This window comes from Quercus lobata, chromosome 7 (genome assembly GCF_001633185.2).
Source record: "Quercus lobata isolate SW786 chromosome 7, ValleyOak3.0 Primary Assembly, whole genome shotgun sequence".
Lineage (NCBI taxonomy): Eukaryota > Viridiplantae > Streptophyta > Magnoliopsida > Fagales > Fagaceae > Quercus > Quercus lobata.
The window spans coordinates 9573565-9591831 of NC_044910.1; the positions used below are offsets into that span (position 1 = coordinate 9573565).

The 18267-nt window shown below is 33.9% G+C and overlaps 2 protein-coding genes across 5 annotated transcripts; both read left to right on the forward strand.

The window, feature by feature from the left end:
* Positions 1–5639: 5639 nt before the first annotated feature.
* LOC115951347 (F-box/kelch-repeat protein At3g06240-like) lies at positions 5640–9644 on the forward strand. Of its 3 annotated transcripts, none has more exons than XM_031068560.1 (5): positions 5640–6859; positions 8517–8750; positions 8828–8950; positions 9019–9034; positions 9068–9644. In XM_031068560.1, exons 1-5 carry the CDS (start codon positions 5741–5743, stop codon positions 9421–9423), a joined length of 1848 nt encoding a protein of 615 aa, XP_030924420.1. In that variant the 5' UTR covers positions 5640–5740; the 3' UTR covers positions 9424–9644. The 3 variants fall into 3 exon arrangements, with proteins under 3 accessions (XP_030924420.1, XP_030924421.1, XP_030924419.1); XM_031068561.1 differs by having other exon boundaries at positions 8517–8551; positions 8630–8750; positions 9019–9644; XM_031068559.1 differs by having other exon boundaries at positions 5641–6859; positions 9019–9644.
* Positions 9645–14214: 4570 nt separating this feature from the next.
* On the forward strand, positions 14215–17224 carry LOC115952242 (F-box/kelch-repeat protein At3g06240-like). Of its 2 annotated transcripts, XM_031069333.1 has the most exons (3): positions 14215–14475; positions 14911–15565; positions 16883–17224. In XM_031069333.1, the coding sequence occupies exons 1-3, from the start codon at positions 14369–14371 to the stop codon at positions 16931–16933; spliced, it is 813 nt and encodes a 270-aa protein (XP_030925193.1). In that variant the 5' UTR covers positions 14215–14368; the 3' UTR covers positions 16934–17224. The 2 variants fall into 2 exon arrangements, with proteins under 2 accessions (XP_030925193.1, XP_030925191.1); XM_031069331.1 differs by having other exon boundaries at positions 14216–15565.
* Positions 17225–18267: the final 1043 nt, after the last annotated feature.

Below are 18267 nucleotides of genomic sequence, written 5' to 3' on the forward strand. Positions count from 1 at the left end.
GTGCAGAGAAAATGTGCAGCAATTCAAATATCTATTTAGACCTTATTAGTCATTTGATAAGCAGTTCTAATTTTTGATCCATTAGCACATATGAAATTTGCAAATGCAAGTGATTGAGTCAATGTTTTTTGGCTCAGTTTCAATGGTTAAGATACTGATGCATTGTCTCCTTTGTAACATTCTTGCCGGATTGAAGGATTTAGTATTTTAGTTTGCTTAATTTGTTTTTGGTGGATTAAGAATTAGATAGACCTTTTTTACCTCAAGCATGGCTGCTTATATGCCTATCAAAAAAAAAAAAAGGAAAAAAAAAAAAAAAAGACAGGCTGCTTATACTAACTAACGAACCTCTTGTAGTGGTAATCTATTATGGTGTCATTTGAAAGCTGCTGAAGAATTGTCCTCTTTTGCAAGCTATATTATGTTGTCCTTTACTACAATTTTTGAAATTAAAGTATGGAAAATGCTATAAGTGCCACCAATTTTACTAATAAAAAGTTTGCAAACCAAGGTAGCAATTAATGTGATTGGAACCACATCAACATCATGATAATTAAATTTCCTAATTGCTATTATTTTTTGTTTTATGTTTTAAAAGTTGACACATTTGTATCATTACTCTTATAGTATTTCTATGAAATTGAAGACTAAATTTATCCAACTAGAAGGGAGAGGGTTCCTTAGGAGCTTATGGCTAATATTTATTCAACTTATGACTATTGTCTTGGGATTTCCATCCACATTATTTGACATGGCAATGTCATTGTCAAGTGCTTGTTGCTTATCAAGCATAATCATATTTCGTTTTTGTCCTAGTGACAACCATGTTAATCAACAAGATGTCTCCAAAATAAATAATATTTGATATTTGTTTGAGATGCATTTGGGTGATTCATTGGTCCTACCTTGATAGCATCTGGGTTTGGAAATTAGTAAAAACTAGAAATTTGATTTATTTGCAAACTGTTGAATGTATCATTGATATTCATCTTTTCCAATCAGTCATGACAGGTCTAAGCAGTGCTTTTCTTGAGCTACCTGCAGTCGCAGCACAGGGCCCTATTATGTGACAATTATTGTTGCAACATCCGCAGATACTTACTAATAGTCTAATATGCAGTTCCTTAATTACTCAATAATGCAACAGTATGCAAGACAAGCACTTGTACTACCTGTATTTGTATCATGGTTTTCTTAAAGGTGGTGTCATTTGCTTAACTCTTCTCTGCCATTCTCTCCAATCATAATGACCCTATGAAGTCCATATTCAGCCATCTAAGTTTGTGTGCCGAATATAAGCTTTGATAAATAGATGCGGAAACCAATCGTTACCATAAAGAACATGGATGCGTAGTCTATATTGTAGTTTTCCCGTGGTCAGTTTTTGTATTATAGACATTGGTGTTCTTTCAAGGTAATGTAGTTTTCACAGGTTCAATGCTGCACCTTTTCCAATGCAAAATAAAAGGTATATGTTCTACATGAGTGCTGGAATTGTACTGTTTGTGTTGTTGTCGTTGTTGTTGTTGTTGTTGTTGTTGTTTTTTTTTTTTTTTTTTTTTTTTTTTTTTTTTTTTTTTTGAGAATTCTAAGTAGTTTTAACACACATGAAAAAAAAAAAAAAAAAAAAAGGGTCTTAAAGAAATTTACAGTGGTATATATCTAAAAGGGCTTAACTCTTGGATACACAACACAAGCTTAAATTCAACTATTTGATGACTTAGTTTCATTTCTCATTTACTTTATTAAATTTCATCTACAGGGGCTGTGACATCCTGGTAGTTTTGTCTTGAATCATCAGTCTCCTTACTCTTGCAATAAGTGTTGCGGCATTTTCATTCTATAGAGACTACATTGCACAAAGAGCTAAGAGGTGTATCAAGCTAGCCTTCTGTATCTCCCTGTATTTATGTGTGAGTTCCTATTTCACCGTCTCCCTGATAACCAATTATGTATCAAACAAAGAAGACAACTTAATTGAGCCTTCATTTTTTTTTGGAAACTCTATTTGAAGAAAGTGAAAACATTAAGGTTATGTTTGGTAACAGTTTTTATTTTCTATTTTCAAAATTTTGTTTTTTGGGAATAAAAAAAAATTCTTGTATTTTTGAAATAAAAAACATGTTTGGTTAGTTGAAATTAAAAAAAATAGTTTATTGAAAAAAAAATTAAAATATGTTATTATTAGGGTTTGAACTCTAACACTAATTCATTAAATGAGATAGATTCATTAACTTAAATATGTATTTTCATTAGCTTTTGAAAATTAAAAACTAAAAACAGTCTTTTGCATGTTTTCTTTTTCTTTCATAAATTGAATTTTGAGAACAGTTTTTGTTTTTTGTCAATTTTGGGTTGTCAAACAAGTTTTTTAATCTCAAAAATAGAAAATTGTTTTTGGAAACAGAAAATAAGGGAAAAAAATAGTTAACAAACATACTCTAAAATTTGAGCAACTATTTTTTTTTTTTAATTGAAATAAAATGTGAAAACCAAGTGTTTGATGTTGATTTGTGTGGTACAATCTTCAACCTTTTTCTTTTCTTTTCTCTCCATAGTTAGAGGGTGCAAACATTGATTGAAAATAATAAGGATTTTTTTTAATTGAAAAATAATGAGGATACTGGTTTAAGACTCAGACCCAAAAAAGATAAAAATAAAAGGGGAGATTAGAGAGAATGCAATGGACTCCCGAACCTGATGGCAAAAATGAAAAATGTCATGGTTTGCTTGACTTGCTCGGCCTTGTTTGGGTTTCTTCCACTTTGAATTTTGAAGACATTTACCTATCTCATTCTGAACACACTCACTCATAAGTCAAGCAATTCTCATTTTCCTTTCCATTAAAAATAAAAATAAACAAAAAACAAAAACAAAAGTCACCTTATACTTTCACTCTTTCCTAGTTGACCTCTAGAATGTGTGTGCAACATGCCCATGACTCGACTCCTACTCCATCTTATTGCCATCCTTGCCCATCTGATGAAATATCATATCATATCTCGCCATTGAAAAGTCCCAAACACCCACATTTGGAAAAATGACTATAAAAAACACATAATTAAAAAAGCTAGTCATCATAGAGATTTATCTCTTGAGCATTGCATGATGGTGAAGTGGGTCGAGTCCACCAAACTAATTGGTCCATAACTTGAATAGCCCAATGACAATTCGGTGAGTCCCATTACCAACAATCCTTTTAAGCCTAGTGTTATTGAAGAGCCCAAACATATAGGTCTGTTGGTTCCGGCATTCAGATATTGGGCTCTCATCTTAGGTAGCTAAGCTTAAAGCTTGCATGGCAACTCATCAAAAATTTCTGTTTATTTTATCATAAGAATTTATTTTTTCTATTTCACATACTTACTTTTCAAAACATTTTATATTAAAGTATTTATTTTATATTACATTTTATTAAAATATCAATTGTAATTGTTTCTCTTTCTTCACTCACAACCTCTAGCAAAAAAAAAAAAAAAAAAACACACACACACACAACAACAACAACAACAACAACAACTACTATCCACCCTCTTCCTTTATTCTTGGATAGGTAAAAAAAGAATAAAAAACTAGTCTAAATGCAAAATGAGTAATGTTAATGTAAATTTATACGGTTTAGAGCATTCGCATTAGCTTGTGCAAAAATTATTGTCTATTTTAGCATATGAACTTATTTTTTAAAATTTATTTTAAATTCTTACTTTTCAAAATACCATACATCAAATTATCTATTTTACACTATATTTCATTAAAATATCAAATTTTATTTATCTTTTAATTGTTTTTATTTCTTTGCACACAACAATCGCCATCAACTCTCTTCCTTTATTCTCAAGATACGTAAAGAAAGAATAGTTTCAATATAAATTTATACGGTTATTGTAGCAAACTTGTAAATTAACACAATTATACGTTTGGGCTGATGTGGGTTAATTTTAAATAAAACTGTGTAAATTTTTCACATTTTTCTATTATACACTCACTAACATGAGTGCTCAAAGCAAACTTACAAATAATTATATACTGACTTATGTGGATCAATTTTGGTCTAATAGTTTTGGGGCTCTACTTGCTAGTGGCATCTACCAGTTGTTTGCATTCTTAGTCCTGCCAAATAGTTTTACAAGACAAAGCTAAATGCTCAATGTTCAACAAGAGCTCCAAAGTTCAAACTCTTTAACTGCCGAAGACAGTAGCCCCCCTCCTTTTTGTTTGGCAGAACTATTTGGGAAACATTTCATGTGTGGAATACGGTGCAATTCAAGGATGTTGTGATATCTATTGATTAGTTGAAGTCCTTACTAATTTGGACTTTGTTTGATTGACTCGGGCCTGAGGATTTACACATTGCACTTCGATTCTTTATATATATATAAGTTGTTAATGCAGCATTGTAATTGATTCTCACTTCTTAAAAGTCATTGGGATGGAATGCAACATCATAAAGTAAAAAACTTATGATCATTCTGAAGTAAAAAATTTAGATTGTTTCTTATCTACACGTGTATAAAATTTTGAGTGTATACTGTGGGACCCAATAATCTATGGGCCAGGCCCATTTGCTTGTGGAGAGTCCGAAGGCCCAACCCGAGGAGAGTTATGGCCCAAGCCGAGGAGAGCCATGGCCCAAGCCTGACAACATAGAGCACAAGACTGTTTTGGAATACAGCCGAGGACAGTTCAGTCCTCGGCAGATCCAAAATCCCACCGGAATAAAGGGGTAAAACTGGTATAGGACTAAACTTGAAAGGAGACCTAAAATATCTTGGGAAAGTTACCCCTTTGACCCTTCCCAGATAAGATTCTGCACCTAGCAGAGCCGTATTCTTCAGCCTTATCAATCATCCCCAACAATTCTGGGATTAGACTGATGGGACAAATATTAGTCTGGTAAAGGTTGACCCTACACGTGGACGAAGGACAGTTAACGCAGACGAGTATAAAAGAAGAAAGTAAGTAAATCTAGGGGAGCCCCATCCCACCTCCAAAAAAAGAGAGACTACATGGGTGAGAACCCCTAAACAACACCTGAGATGACGGAAAAAACCCATCGTCGGGTAACCGGGGTAAGACCTTAATGGTCCTCGGATCAAGTCCGAGGAGACCCATCCCATAGGATGCGACGCCGTAGGGCTTAAATGTTCAAGCCCAAATCCTTTTTCTACACGAATTCCTCTAAAACCAAGACCGGGCATCGCCCCGTGACTAACGGCTAGCTTTTCAAACCCACTCTCTACAAATCATATTGTGAGGGATCTTTCATGTGCGAGCCCAACATCATTACTGGGCCGCAAAGGAATTGTGTCCTTACATATACCTTTTAAAAAAAATTTAAATCTTGAAATACAATTTGATGTAAAAAAAATAGAAGAGTCTGAATTTGTGCCCCACCGGAAGCTAGTATTATTTTATTGTATTGAAAAGTAAAATTTTTGTTATTGTGTATTTTGTAAAGTGAGGTGGTAAAATATATAATAACTTTTTGTGTTGTTAAATTGGTAAATTTATAGCTCTATCAATATGAACTATGTAAATGACTTTTAAAAAAAAATTTAATCTTGAAATAAAATTTGATGTTCCTAAAAAAAAAAATAAAAAAAAAGATGAGACCAATTTCAACTATATCTGTTTATTTATCTAGAAAGTAAAAAGGACAAGACCTGTTGCATATTTCAGCCTACACAGTACACACCTACTTCTACTTGTTGCGCATTTCCTTTCCTTAATCCGATTGCCGATGTCTAATCTCAGCAGAGATCCGAATTTGTCATCGGAGCGTCTCCCAGACGACGTCGTATTGGACATACTGAGTCGGCTGGCAGTGAAATCCTTGATGAGATTCAGGTGGGTTTCAAAGTCTTGGAACTCCATCATCACAGACCCCATTTTCATCACCAAACACCTCAACCTCAACAAAGCCAAATCATTATCTAACAACGACAACAATGGTTATCTGCTATATTCTGATTACGACGAGGATGAGGATGGTCCTGGTCCAAGGCGGAAAGATCTGGGTACGGCTGTTTGCAGTAGCGACCGCACATTTACCGAGATTTCCAGGTTTCAAATTCCCTTTCTTTGGGTCTCCATTGTTGGCTTCTGTAATGGCATGTTCTGCCTTAATGGCTATGTGGACCGTGTAATCTATTTGTGGAACCCAAGCATCAAAATGTTTAAGAGTCTCTCTCCTCCTCTCAACAAGTCCGACAACGACAAGCAGATTCTTGGGTTTGCGTACCATTCCGAAAACAATGACTACAAGATTCTCAGAATTGTTTCTTACTATGAAGAATCAGCGCTGTCGACTGAGGCTCAGGTCTACACATTGAGTACGGATTCATGGAGAAGGTTTGTAATATCGTTTGGCTCCGACCACAATGTTAGGCCTATTGATCATACATATGGAAACCCTTGTTTGTTTTTTAATGGAGCTCTGCACGCTATAGCGTATGTTATGGACCACAGTTACATTTTGTGTTTTGATGTCAATGATGAGACATTCCAAAAGATAATACTCCCGGAGGAAGACTTTAACTTATACGAGTGTTCCCTTGTAGTGTTCAAGGGATCGTTGGCTATGAATATGATTGGTGGTTTCGATTTTAATATATACCTATGGGTGATGAGAGAGTATGGTGTGGTTGATTCTTGGACGGAAATAACTGTAGAATTAGAAGCGGTTGATAGGTTCTTTTGCTGCGTTGACAATGGTGAAATTCTATTTTGCTGTGACTCAAAGGTCATTTCATATGACCCTGAGAGTTCAAACGAGAGCGACCTTGGAATTACTGTTCGATGTGATAGTTGGTTGCGTTACACAACTGATCCCATGGAGAGCTTGGTTTTACTTGGTCAGGTAAAAATGTCATCTGAAATTTTGAAGATTAGTTTGTATCAAATGTTAGACTTCTTGAATATTTTTAGCAAAATGACAATCTTTGCGATGTTTATATTGACAAGCATTTTGCGGCATGGCATCATATATGCACTTTGCATATTAAATGATGCTTTTATTATGTTGCCTTTTCAGACGTATCGATTTTTTAAACAAAAAAGAATAACCTTGGAGATTGTGGCTATTATATGCCAACTGATTTTTGTGTCAAGAACATTGTGCACTTCCTCAAAAATGACAATTTCATGGTGTAGTACATGCTTAGCCAACATAATATTATTTATTTTATGCCTTAAAGACAATATGAACTAGTTGGTGAGCTTAGTCTCTTAGGCTTGGTCTAAATAAAAATGGGAATGATTTCAGCAATCTGTTTGGGATGCATATAGCTAATTTATTGGTCCTCAGCAATAAGCCAAATTGTATATTTCAATATTCTAATAGCAGGATTTTGATTTTTGCTTACATGCGTAATTGCTTATGCATTTTTTTATATTTGTTAAACTGCTGGAAAATGTTAGGATTTTCTGTAAATCATGAAATTATTGATATTGTATCTTATTTGATATAAGCCAGTTGAGGTGGTGAGAGAGTTGATTGGTGGGCTTAATGATGTAGACAGCATATATGCTTGAATCTGCTTTAATTTACTATACAGCAGAAGTTCATGTCAAATTTTCGTCTTGAATACTACCATTTCTAAATGCTTAAATACTTTTTCATGCTTTTACATTATTACATCTATTAATCTTATAAATTATATGCTTTTTTAGTTTATCTCTACCCAATGATTGTTTTTGGTTTGTGACTTAGAGAAAACGTGCAGCAATTCAAATATCTATTTAGAACTCATTTGTTGTTTGATAAACAATTCTAATTTTTAATCCATTAATGTATATGATATTTGCAAATGTAAGTGATTGAGTCAATGTTTTCTGCCTCTGTTTCATTGGTTAAGATACTAATAATGATGCATTCTCTCCTTTTTAACATATTTTCCAGATTGAATGATTTGGTATTTTAGTTTGCTTAATCTATTACTATTGGCCTAAGAATTTAGATAGACCTTTTTCACCTCACGCTCAAGAATAATTACTATGCATTTGATATAAATGAAATATTACACGGCTGCTTATACTAACCAATGAACCTTTTTTGTGATGGTCTTTTATGGTCTCATATGAAAGCTGCGGGAGAATTGTCATTGTCTGCAATTGCAAATTGTAGCATATAATCCTTTACTACCATTTAAGATATTAAAGTGTAGAAATTGGTAAAAGTAATACCAATTTTGCCAGAAGAAGTTCACAAATAGAGGTGGAAATTAATGTGATTGGTACCACATCAACATCATAATAAATAAATTTCTTGATTCTTTTTTTTGGTTTTTTTTTTTTTTTAATTTTATTTATTTATGTTTTAGTGGTTGAAACATTTGTAGCATTACTCTTATGCATATTATTTATTTAACTTACGACTATTGTTTTAGGATTGTTGTGAACATTAGTTGACATGACAATGACATTGTCAAGTTCTTCCTGCTTATCAAGTATAATGTTATTTTGCTGTAGTCCTAATGACAAACATGTTAATCAGTGAGAATAGCTTATGCTTTCAGGGGGAAAATGAAACGATTAGAGAAACTGAAGCTGAGACAGAGATTGATACTTCTTTGAGTCTTGGGGAAAATTCTAGAGAAACTGAATCTTCTTCAGATACTCTTCCCCTTAGTTCGAAGTACCCCTCTTTACCTTCGTGGGAAGTGCAAGTGATGAATGACTCTGGAGAATTTGAAACCATGCTTGTTCCACGCTCAAAGCATGTTCCTTATGTGCCATGGACGGGAGGCCCGGTAATCTGCTTGGGATGTGCATGCCTCTATTTTGCCTTTTCTTTTCTGTGCTAACCCACTTTTTTTTTACTTTGTAGGCTGAAGCGGATTTTGTTGAGGAGTGTTATTCCCTTATTGAGTCCATGAAGAACTGGATTTCGTCTGGTTCCCAATTATCTTTTGACCGTCAAAATGAACTTTCTCATGAAATCGGCCTCTTGGTATGCATTCCTTTTGTAATATTGTTTTTGCTTGAATATTGACTAATCGATCTCCAATTTTCTTGCAGCGGAACAAGGTGGAAAGTCAAGCAAGTACCATAAAGACTCTTGAGAGATGTCAAGCAAGTACCATAAAAACTCTTGGTAGTTTGGGAACTCGTGATGTTGGAGGATCAAGTGATCCCGTTACTGATTCAGTTGGTGGTATAACTCCTTCTCGGGCTGATGAAGGTGATCCCATGAACACTACAGCGCAAGCCAAAGAGGATTTCTCTCAACACATAAAGCGTCTTGCTCCTCAAGATCCTTCTCACTGCCAGGTTCATGAGAGTACTACTTTGGCCATGTTTAGATCCAAATCTGGACATCTTCCTTCTGGTCAACAGATTAGCCTCGATGATGATGATGAGGAAGACAAGGAGCAGCACGCAAAACCTTTGGCACAACGTCATGGAAAGAGAGGTCATTTGTGAGCACCTGCAGCAGAGCATCTGTCTTTTTTCTTTTTGATTTGTACAGTTCTATTAACGTGTAGGTAACTTTTGGGATCCAAGTAAGTGGAAAACAATCCTTTAGGTAAATGACAATGCCCTAGTTTAGAGAGGTCTCTATTGCACCTGGATGGATTCAACTTAATTTTGAGATGTATCTTGATTTTTCTGTTTTGATTCGCTTTGAGTCTTAGATTTTTTATGATTGTGGCCTTGATATTGATGATGGTTGATAATTGAATCATTAGAATTTAGTTTGGACAGGTTTTAAGTGCAGGAAAATAGGCAAAAGAGGCTAGGAGTGATCCCTGCGGCAGAGTGCTAATCAAGATACAAAGTGCTAATGGGCACTTTGTGTGGTCCTTGATTTTTCAAGTCTTGTGAGTACAAGTTCCTTAAAAACCAAAAAAAAAAAAACCTTCATTTTTGGGAGTCTTGTGAATCTAGATTCGTTTTTTGATTTACCTTATCCTTGATGGGGGTTCTTGTAAAAGAGATAGTTGTCCTCTTAAAGCATTGTCGTGATGTGGAAGACTGAAATTTATCCAGCCAAGAGAGAGAGGGCTCCTCTAAAGTTTATGGCTATTATATTTATTTAAACTTATGGCTATTGTCTCAGGAGTGTCATGAACATTATTTGACTTGTCAAATTGTCAAGCATAGTTCCTACTGTATAGCAAACATAATCTTATTTAATTTTTGTACCAGTGGCAGAAATGTTAATCAGCAACATCTGGTTATGTTCTTAGCCATTAGCCGTCAAGAGAAGCATGGATATTTGCTATTTGTATAAGATGCATAAGGTTGACTCATTGGTCCTACCATTATAGTTTCTTGGTTAGGAAATTGGTGTCAAGATGTACAAGAGTTTAATGATTACCAAAATGCTTCAATGCATTCTTCATCTACAATTAGTTCTTTTTATTGGATGTATGGAATACGGTGCCAGCATGCCCGGTGTGGTTAGTGTGAAAGGAATGAAACAGCCGTACATTAGAGGATGTTGTGAGATCTATTGACTAGTTGAAGTCCCAACAAATTTGGACTTTCTTTGATTGATCTCGGGGTTGGGATTTCCGCATTGTACTTTGATTTTTTATTAGACTTTCTAGTAATTGTTCAATTAGTTCTTTTTCTTGACGGAAGGAAAGGGTTAAAGCACTTACCCGATTTTTTTGACCCGAAACAAAAACGGGTTGATGCATGACCCGACTCGAATCCGAACCATTTTTTTAAAACTGTTTTTTTTGGTAAAAAAAATAGTGAAATTAAGACAATATTGGTTTAATTGTTTATTGTGAGCTTTAAGAAAACAATTGATACATTTACATAACTGCATGCAAATTAATTGAAAAATAAATGGTTGAACATTCTGTAATGAATAAAGATTTTTAGATATCAAATAGCAAAGTACATGTCAAGATAATCTGGTTATAGTAAAGTTAAAACCAGATTTAAAATTGTAGATATGTGTGAGACACATTCACAAGTGTGAAAATAGTAAAGCCAAAGTATCAAATTAGCATAAATTATGAATGCTTAGATCTATTTTTTAACAATTTATGTTCAAAATAAATGGCTTTTCAAAATAAATTATGATATTTCCTAGAGTGTGTGCTGCTTAACAATGATATGATCTTTATAAAAGAGACTAGGTATAAATAAGTAAGCAATCAAACTTTAATGTATATCTCAAACTGAAATAGAGTGTCAACCACAATTGATAATAGATTATAAAATTAATTTTTAAAATTATAACTTTCTTATATATTTTTATTCTTTATCAAATGAGTTATCCAATAAGTCATTTGTAATTTTTTTTTTTTTTTGGAATATTGATATTGTGTAAAAATAAAACTTGTATATTTGTTTTACTTATTTTTGTGTTGTTTTGTTTTAGATAGCAATGTTAGAATTTGCATAATTTTAAAATTATTGAATAAATATTAATAAGTTTAACTGAGTTTATTCTAGATATAAGTAGTGAATTTAAAATAATGCATTTTACATCAAGTAATATGTTGCATAATTATCCAAATGGCAAATACATATTGTTTTCTTTATAAAAAAATAAAAAAATAAAAAATTTCATGTGAAAAATACGGGTCAACCTGACCCAACCCGACCCGACCCGCAATCCGATTGACCCGAACCTGTTTTCAACCCGCTTAAAATGACTTGTTTTTGACCCGTGATCCGATTGACCCCGACCCGACCCACCCGTTTTGCCATGTCAGTTACTCCTGAGGTAGCAAGTAGTGGATGTAATTTGGGTTAATACAGAATGGGAAATGCACTATTGTAAAAGCATTCATTGCGAGAATCGCTCATTCGTCACAAATAAGGATTTTGTTGCAATGGATCAATCTGTTGCAAATTATTTTATTTTATATGTAATGGTATTGTATTGATTGATCAAATCTGGTATTAAAAAACAAAACAATTGACAGATCAAATCGGTTACACCCAAACAAAATAATCCATGAGGGCCACACTAATGAAATCATATTTCAAATTGTTCAAAGATGATCTTGGTAAAACTTAATTTTAATGTTACCTCTGAAGACATGATTTTCTCGCCAAGGTGTGCAAAAAATGAGGCCGTGGATAGCTTTATTTCTTCTTCTTCTTTTTAGCAGGAGAATACTCTCTGTTAGTAATTGCGTCTATATAAAGATTAATTGGCCCCACCAAATTAGACATGAACTATGTAAAATGAATACTATATATATATATATATAGCAATTTTACATTTTTTTAAAAAACTCTTATCACTAAACATAAAAAGAGAGAAACAATAATGGTAACTTTTACATTATCTTTACTTTCTTGTTTACTGGAAATGTATCTACTAAACAAATGAAGAGATCACTTGTATTTTAATTTGACTAGGTGTAATGCTAAAGCTTCATATCATACTAGACTCATCAACGGAACTAACCTCTTGCATGAACAATAAGATTTTCAATTTTTCACAGCCCTGATGTGAAGATCAAGAATGTTTTTCACTTTCCATCTCATTTTCTCACTCATTCAAAATATATCAACCGCAATTGATTCAATATTTCATTCTAAACTCATCAAAATAAACTAGTTGTAGTTGAAAAACTTACTATCTATTCACTTGAGGTTTAATTTTTTAATGAAAATTTAAATTAATTGGGGCACAACTTGAACTTTGTAACAATGACAAGACAGACATACTAGGTCAGTCCTATAAAGTATTAACAAGACAAACACTCCTACGGTCAAAGAGCCCAAAAAAGATCAATTTGGTCATTACCTGAAAGAAAATTAGGATTCCAGAAAGTAGTAAATTAAACCTCAAACACAATGGGTTGAAGATTGAAGTTTAATATATTATTTTTTGAAATCTCAAGATTTAATTTGTTGCTTTTGAAATTATAGGGTATACTTTGTTTAATATATTAGTTATGAAATTATTTGGTTCAATTTGTTACACCTCTTAGGTGCAAAACATTTTTTATAAAAGCAACATTGCACTAACTCAAATATTTAAGGGTGGGGCAACTCCAATTTTTATATGCTAAATCTTCAAAATGCTCAATATTTTTACATACTATAGAAGGATTTTTCAAAATTTTTGTTGGGGTCATGGCCACCCCACACTTGGGAGTGGTTTTGCCTCTGTTTATGGGTTGTGTTGGGGATAATACACAAAGTAATTAAGAAAAAACAAAGTGAACAAAAAAGATAAATAGAGAATTAGATAAATTAGAGACACAAAATTGTTATCCTTAGACAATATTTGTTCCCATACTATTGTTGCTAAATGGTTATCACAATCTTGTACCTAGGATACAATTAAGTTGTTAGGTTCTACAGATAGTTCTGGGGAATACTCACAAGATTTCTTATGTTTCTTTCTTTAACTAACTTTTGGGAGAGAAAAGATAATAATATCAAGTGAATATCAACCACTATTTATATCCATAAGGTTATATTCCTTCAAATACATGTATGGAGAGTTAAAATGTTTTATAAAACCATTCACAAGGCGTGAAGCATTTTCAAACATTAAGAATAGTTATTAGAAAATTCTGCAGAAATTCAATTTTTTGAGTCTCGATCGATTGAGAGGAATCGAGCATTAATCTAAGGCTCTTTTCGATCGATTGAACATGAATTGAACACCAATCGAATCATGCAGAAATTCCAAGATTATTTTTCTCATTACAGGAACTCTTGAATTTAGAATTTTCACTCAGAAAATTTTAAAACTTGAATTTTCATTTTATCATCTTTATAAAACAATACTATTCAAACTTAAATATCATTACTACAACCTATCTATGTATATGCTGTGGGTGTAGAAAGTACAAATCAAATTTAAATAAAAGAGTGATATGGTGTTGAGACTAATGTATGTGTATAAAAACAAATGATAGCTAAACTAAAATAAGTAGAGTTTTTGGGATTAGTTTAGTTAAAAACATTTGAAGAGGCAAATGTAAATGCTCCAAACAGTGACAAATTTGGTGAGTCCCACTCCCATTAATCAAAAATCAATTTAAGCTAGCTCACAACTTGGCTAGATATGCTAAATATGTTAGCGATTTTTCAGTGTGGATTGAAAATGTTCCATCATCCTTTCAAAAAAAAAAAAAAAAGATATTCCATCACATATCAATAATGTACTCTTAGCCGATTTTGGCTAATTTTCTATTTAATGAAATTTAACAGTATTTCTGCTCAAAAAAAAAAAAAAAAAAAAATTAAGCCTCTCTCAAAAAGAATAAAAAGAACAAAAGAAACAAAAAAAAATCAATTTAAGCCTTGCGTTACTGAAGAGCCTTGTTCCAGTAACCCTAGTAGACTACTCTAGTAGTATGTTTACTCAAGAAAAATACACACACTCTCTCTCTCTCTCTCTCTCTCTCTCTCACGCATTTCCTTCTAATCATCGATGTCTCAGCTGAGGAGAAAGCCAAATTTGTCAGACGAGAGTCTCCCACACGACGTCGTATTCGACATCCTGACTCGGCTGCCAGTGAAATCCTTAATCCGATTCAGGTGCGTTTCAAAATCATGGTACTCTACAATCACAAACCCCATTTTCATTACCACACACCTCAATCACAACCTCAACCAACCCAAGTCATTAGTATCCAATACCCATTACAATAACAGCCATAATGGTTTTCTGCTATACAAGTCTTCTGACAAAGAATTGTGTACTTTAGTTTACAACAGCGACGGCACATTCACCGAGGTTTCTAGGTTTCAAATACCCTTTTTAGCTTCCAGCGTGGTTGACTATTGTAATGGCATGTTCTTCCTTTATAGCTTTTTTGGTCCTACAAATGCTGTATATTTGTGGAACCCAGTTATTCAAAAGTTTAAAATGATCGATGTTATGCACCTCAGACCCTTCACTGTCGAATTTTTAGAAACAGTCGCCTTTGGATTTGCTTATCAATCTCAAAACAGTGATTTCAAGATTCTCAGGATTGTATCTTATGAGGGGCTTGGTGATGAAAAGGCGCCACCACCTGATGCCGAGGTTTACACACTGAGTACTGATTCGTGGAGAACTGTTGAATTGTCAGTGGAATCTGTACCAAATATTGGATCTATTTTTGCTGTACTACCAAACTCCTGTGTATTTTTGAATGGAGCTCTGCATTTTGTTGCATATACTTGGGGCAATGACAGTGACAATTTCATCTTGTCTTTTGATGTCAATGATGAGATATTTCGAGAGATAAGACTGCCGGAGAATTACTTAGATGAATTTTATTCAAAGTTTGATGACTGTGTTCACCAACTTGTGGTGTTCAAGGGAATGTTGGCTTTGGTTGTTCTTGGTCCGGCTGAGAATGTAGATGAAGATGAAGATGAAATAAATACGGATATATGCCTCATATGGGTAATGAGAGAGTATGGTATAGTTGAGTCTTGGACTAAGACAAATGTACTATTTGATTGGGTTATGACGTTCTTTGACTGCACTAACAGCGGCGAATTTCTAATTGAAACTTTTGACAGCAGGCTCGTTTCAATAGACTCTGAGAGCCTGCAAGTGAACAATCTTAGAATTCAAACAACTACCTGGTTGGCTTACACAGCTGATCTTATGGAGAACTTGGTTTTACTTGATCAGGTAAAAAATGTCATCTAAATATCATGATTAGTTTGTATCAAAGATTAGTCAAGTAAAGTTAATAGCAAACTGAAAATCTTTGTGAAGTTCATATTGACAAGTATTTTGTGGCATGGCATCATATATGCATTATGAATATTAAATGATACTCTTATTATTTTGTCATTTTCCCCCTATTGTAGTATTAAATCAATGCAGGCAGATTAATTTATTATTAAGAAAATAATTCCCTTGGAGATTGTGGCTATTATGTGTGATCTGATTTTTGTGTCAAGCACATTGTGCACTTCCTTAAAGATGGCAATGTCATGGTCCAGTAGACATGCTTAGCAATGTAATTCCTTAGTGACAATGTCAACTAGTTGGTAAGCTTAGTCTCTTAGCTTGGTCCAAAGAAAAATGGGAATGAACTTCTGCAATCTGTATGGGATAAATGAAGCTGATTCGTTGGTCATATGCAATAAGTCTAATTGTATATTTCAATATATTTAATAGCAGGCTTTTGATTTTTGCTCACATATTTAATTGCTTTTGCATATATATATATATATATATATATATGTTTTATTTATTTATTATTTTTATAATTGTTAAATTGTTTTAAAATGTTAGGATTTTCTGAATCATGAACTTATTGAAATAAACTATCTTGTATGATATAAGCCAGTTGGGGTAGTGAGATAGTTGATAAGTGGGCATAGATGATGTATATGCTTGAATCCTCTTTAATTTTGTATGCAGCAGAAGTGCAAGTCAGATTTTTGCCTGAATACTATATTTCTCAATGCATATGTACTTTTCATGCTTTTGAACATTATTTGATACTTGTATGAGATGCATAAGGTTGATTCAGTGGTCCTACCATGATAGTTTTTGGGTTTAGAAATTAACGAAACCTAGAAATTTGTTTGATTTGCAAAGTATTGAACGTATCATTGATATTCATCTTTTCTAATGAGCCTTGGTGGATATCCTAATTTTGACCTGGGCAGAAGAAAAAAAAAAAAAAAGAATAGCACTAATCCATGCTCTCTAACCTTATTCGCCAAACATAATCAATTCTCAATTTTTGAGTCATTTGGGTTCTCAAGAGTGTGTGGGTGGAGGAACACAATGCACAACAGATTGTGGTGTATCTCTCTTCAATTCATCTGTCATGTTTTAATGCCTTATTCGCCAAACATAATCAATTCTCAATTTTTGAGTCATTTGGGTTCTCAAGAGTGTGTGGGTGGAGGAACACAATGCACAACAGATTGTGGTGTATCTCTCTTCAATTCATCTGTCATGTTTTAATGCCTTTTGTCTCTCTTGCAGCAAAATGAAGCTGATACTCCTTTGAGTCCTGAGAGAAATCATGGAGAATAGCACAACAGATTTTATACATGCTTGTTGGTAGGAAATGTTAGGCTGATCTAAGCAGGCATGAAAATATGTTTGCTAAGCATATGTGCTTACTTGTAAGAGCTTAATCAGCTTAAGTTCTTTGCCAGTACACTACAAATGAAGGCATGAATATTTGTATTTGTACAAGATGCAATTGAGAGAAGCAAGGAAGAAAAAGAAGATTGCAACCTACGTAGAGAGAGAGAGAGATGAATTTAGTGTTTTTGCAGCCATGTTGTTTGACCTGATTTAAAGACAAAAGGAATCAAGTGGCGTTCAAGAGAAAAAGATCATTATAGACCAATTTGTGACAGGTCTAAGCAGTACTCTCTTGAGCAACCTGCAGTTGTTGGACCCCAGAGAAAACAGCACAAGGCCCCATTATAGTGGATTGTGATGCAGTAGTTTGCTCAAACCACTCAATCTTGTCTATGGTCACAAGGAATCATGGAGGTGAAAACCGTGAAATGTTGAGGGCAGAGATAACTACTTCAAACTCAGAAAACCCGGAGGTGGTAGAAATTGAGGCTATGAGGTGGGCCATTGGCCCCAGCAACAAGCATGGGAATATAATCCTGGAAGGGACTCTGCTTAGACGTGATTGCATCCAAAGGAAAGCAACCAAGCTGGAAGACAATGGGGTTCAATCCAAGCCATAAGGTAGTTGGCAATGTCTTTTGTTGGAATAGTCACTAACCTGGCAATAGGGGGGGAGGTGATTTCTTGTATGTTTCAAATTTTCCCAAATATATTTTACTCGAGGGGTGAACCGCCAAAAAGTTATTGAAATAATACTATTTTACCAATCCATTTCTTCTTTTTATTTATTTAGTATGTAATTTGTTTGGCCTGCTTTATAATCGAAACCCAAGGGTTTAATTTGAAGAATGAGATTGGATCCCAATTAGGCATTTTGGGAGGTACTTTGGGTAAGTTGGATTTTCAAGTGGGCTTCTTGTTTTGAGAAATAGTTTCTTTTTAGGTTGGAGTGAGAGTATTGGTAAAGGCATATCAAGGTGCCAAGTCTTTTCTCACAACGGGTCGGGTGGTTAGTGATTGGTAGTTTGGAATAACATCCACATGAGTCCGCAAATGAACACTTATATCATTCAGTTCACCAAACATGACATTATTGTGAACATGGTTGATTCCCTCGACATTTTGTTCACTTTAACGCTGATTTCTACTCACTTCACCCAACGTCTATGTCCACTCCTCACTTGTTTGGATCACTAATACTTTTTGCCACCGTCTCCTCTGATCTTACACGATGATGTCTTTCTTGTCTGCCCGCCTGTCTTCCTTATATAGCTTTT

Excerpts from the sequence above, each read along its gene's own strand:
- LOC115951347 (XM_031068559.1), top strand. The coding sequence starts at position 5,741 with ATGTCTAATCTCAGCAGAGATCCGAATTTGTCATCGGAGCGTCTCCCA. Across the intron at positions 6,860-8,516 it reads GCTTGGTTTTACTTGGTCAG|GGGGAAAATGAAACGATTAG; the intron begins GTAAAAATGTCA and ends TTATGCTTTCAG. Across the intron at positions 8,751-8,827 it reads TGCCATGGACGGGAGGCCCG|GCTGAAGCGGATTTTGTTGA; the intron begins GTAATCTGCTTG and ends TTTACTTTGTAG.
- LOC115952242 (XM_031069331.1), top strand. The coding sequence starts at position 14,369 with ATGTCTCAGCTGAGGAGAAAGCCAAATTTGTCAGACGAGAGTCTCCCA. Across the intron at positions 15,566-16,882 it reads ACTTGGTTTTACTTGATCAG|CAAAATGAAGCTGATACTCC; the intron begins GTAAAAAATGTC and ends TCTCTCTTGCAG.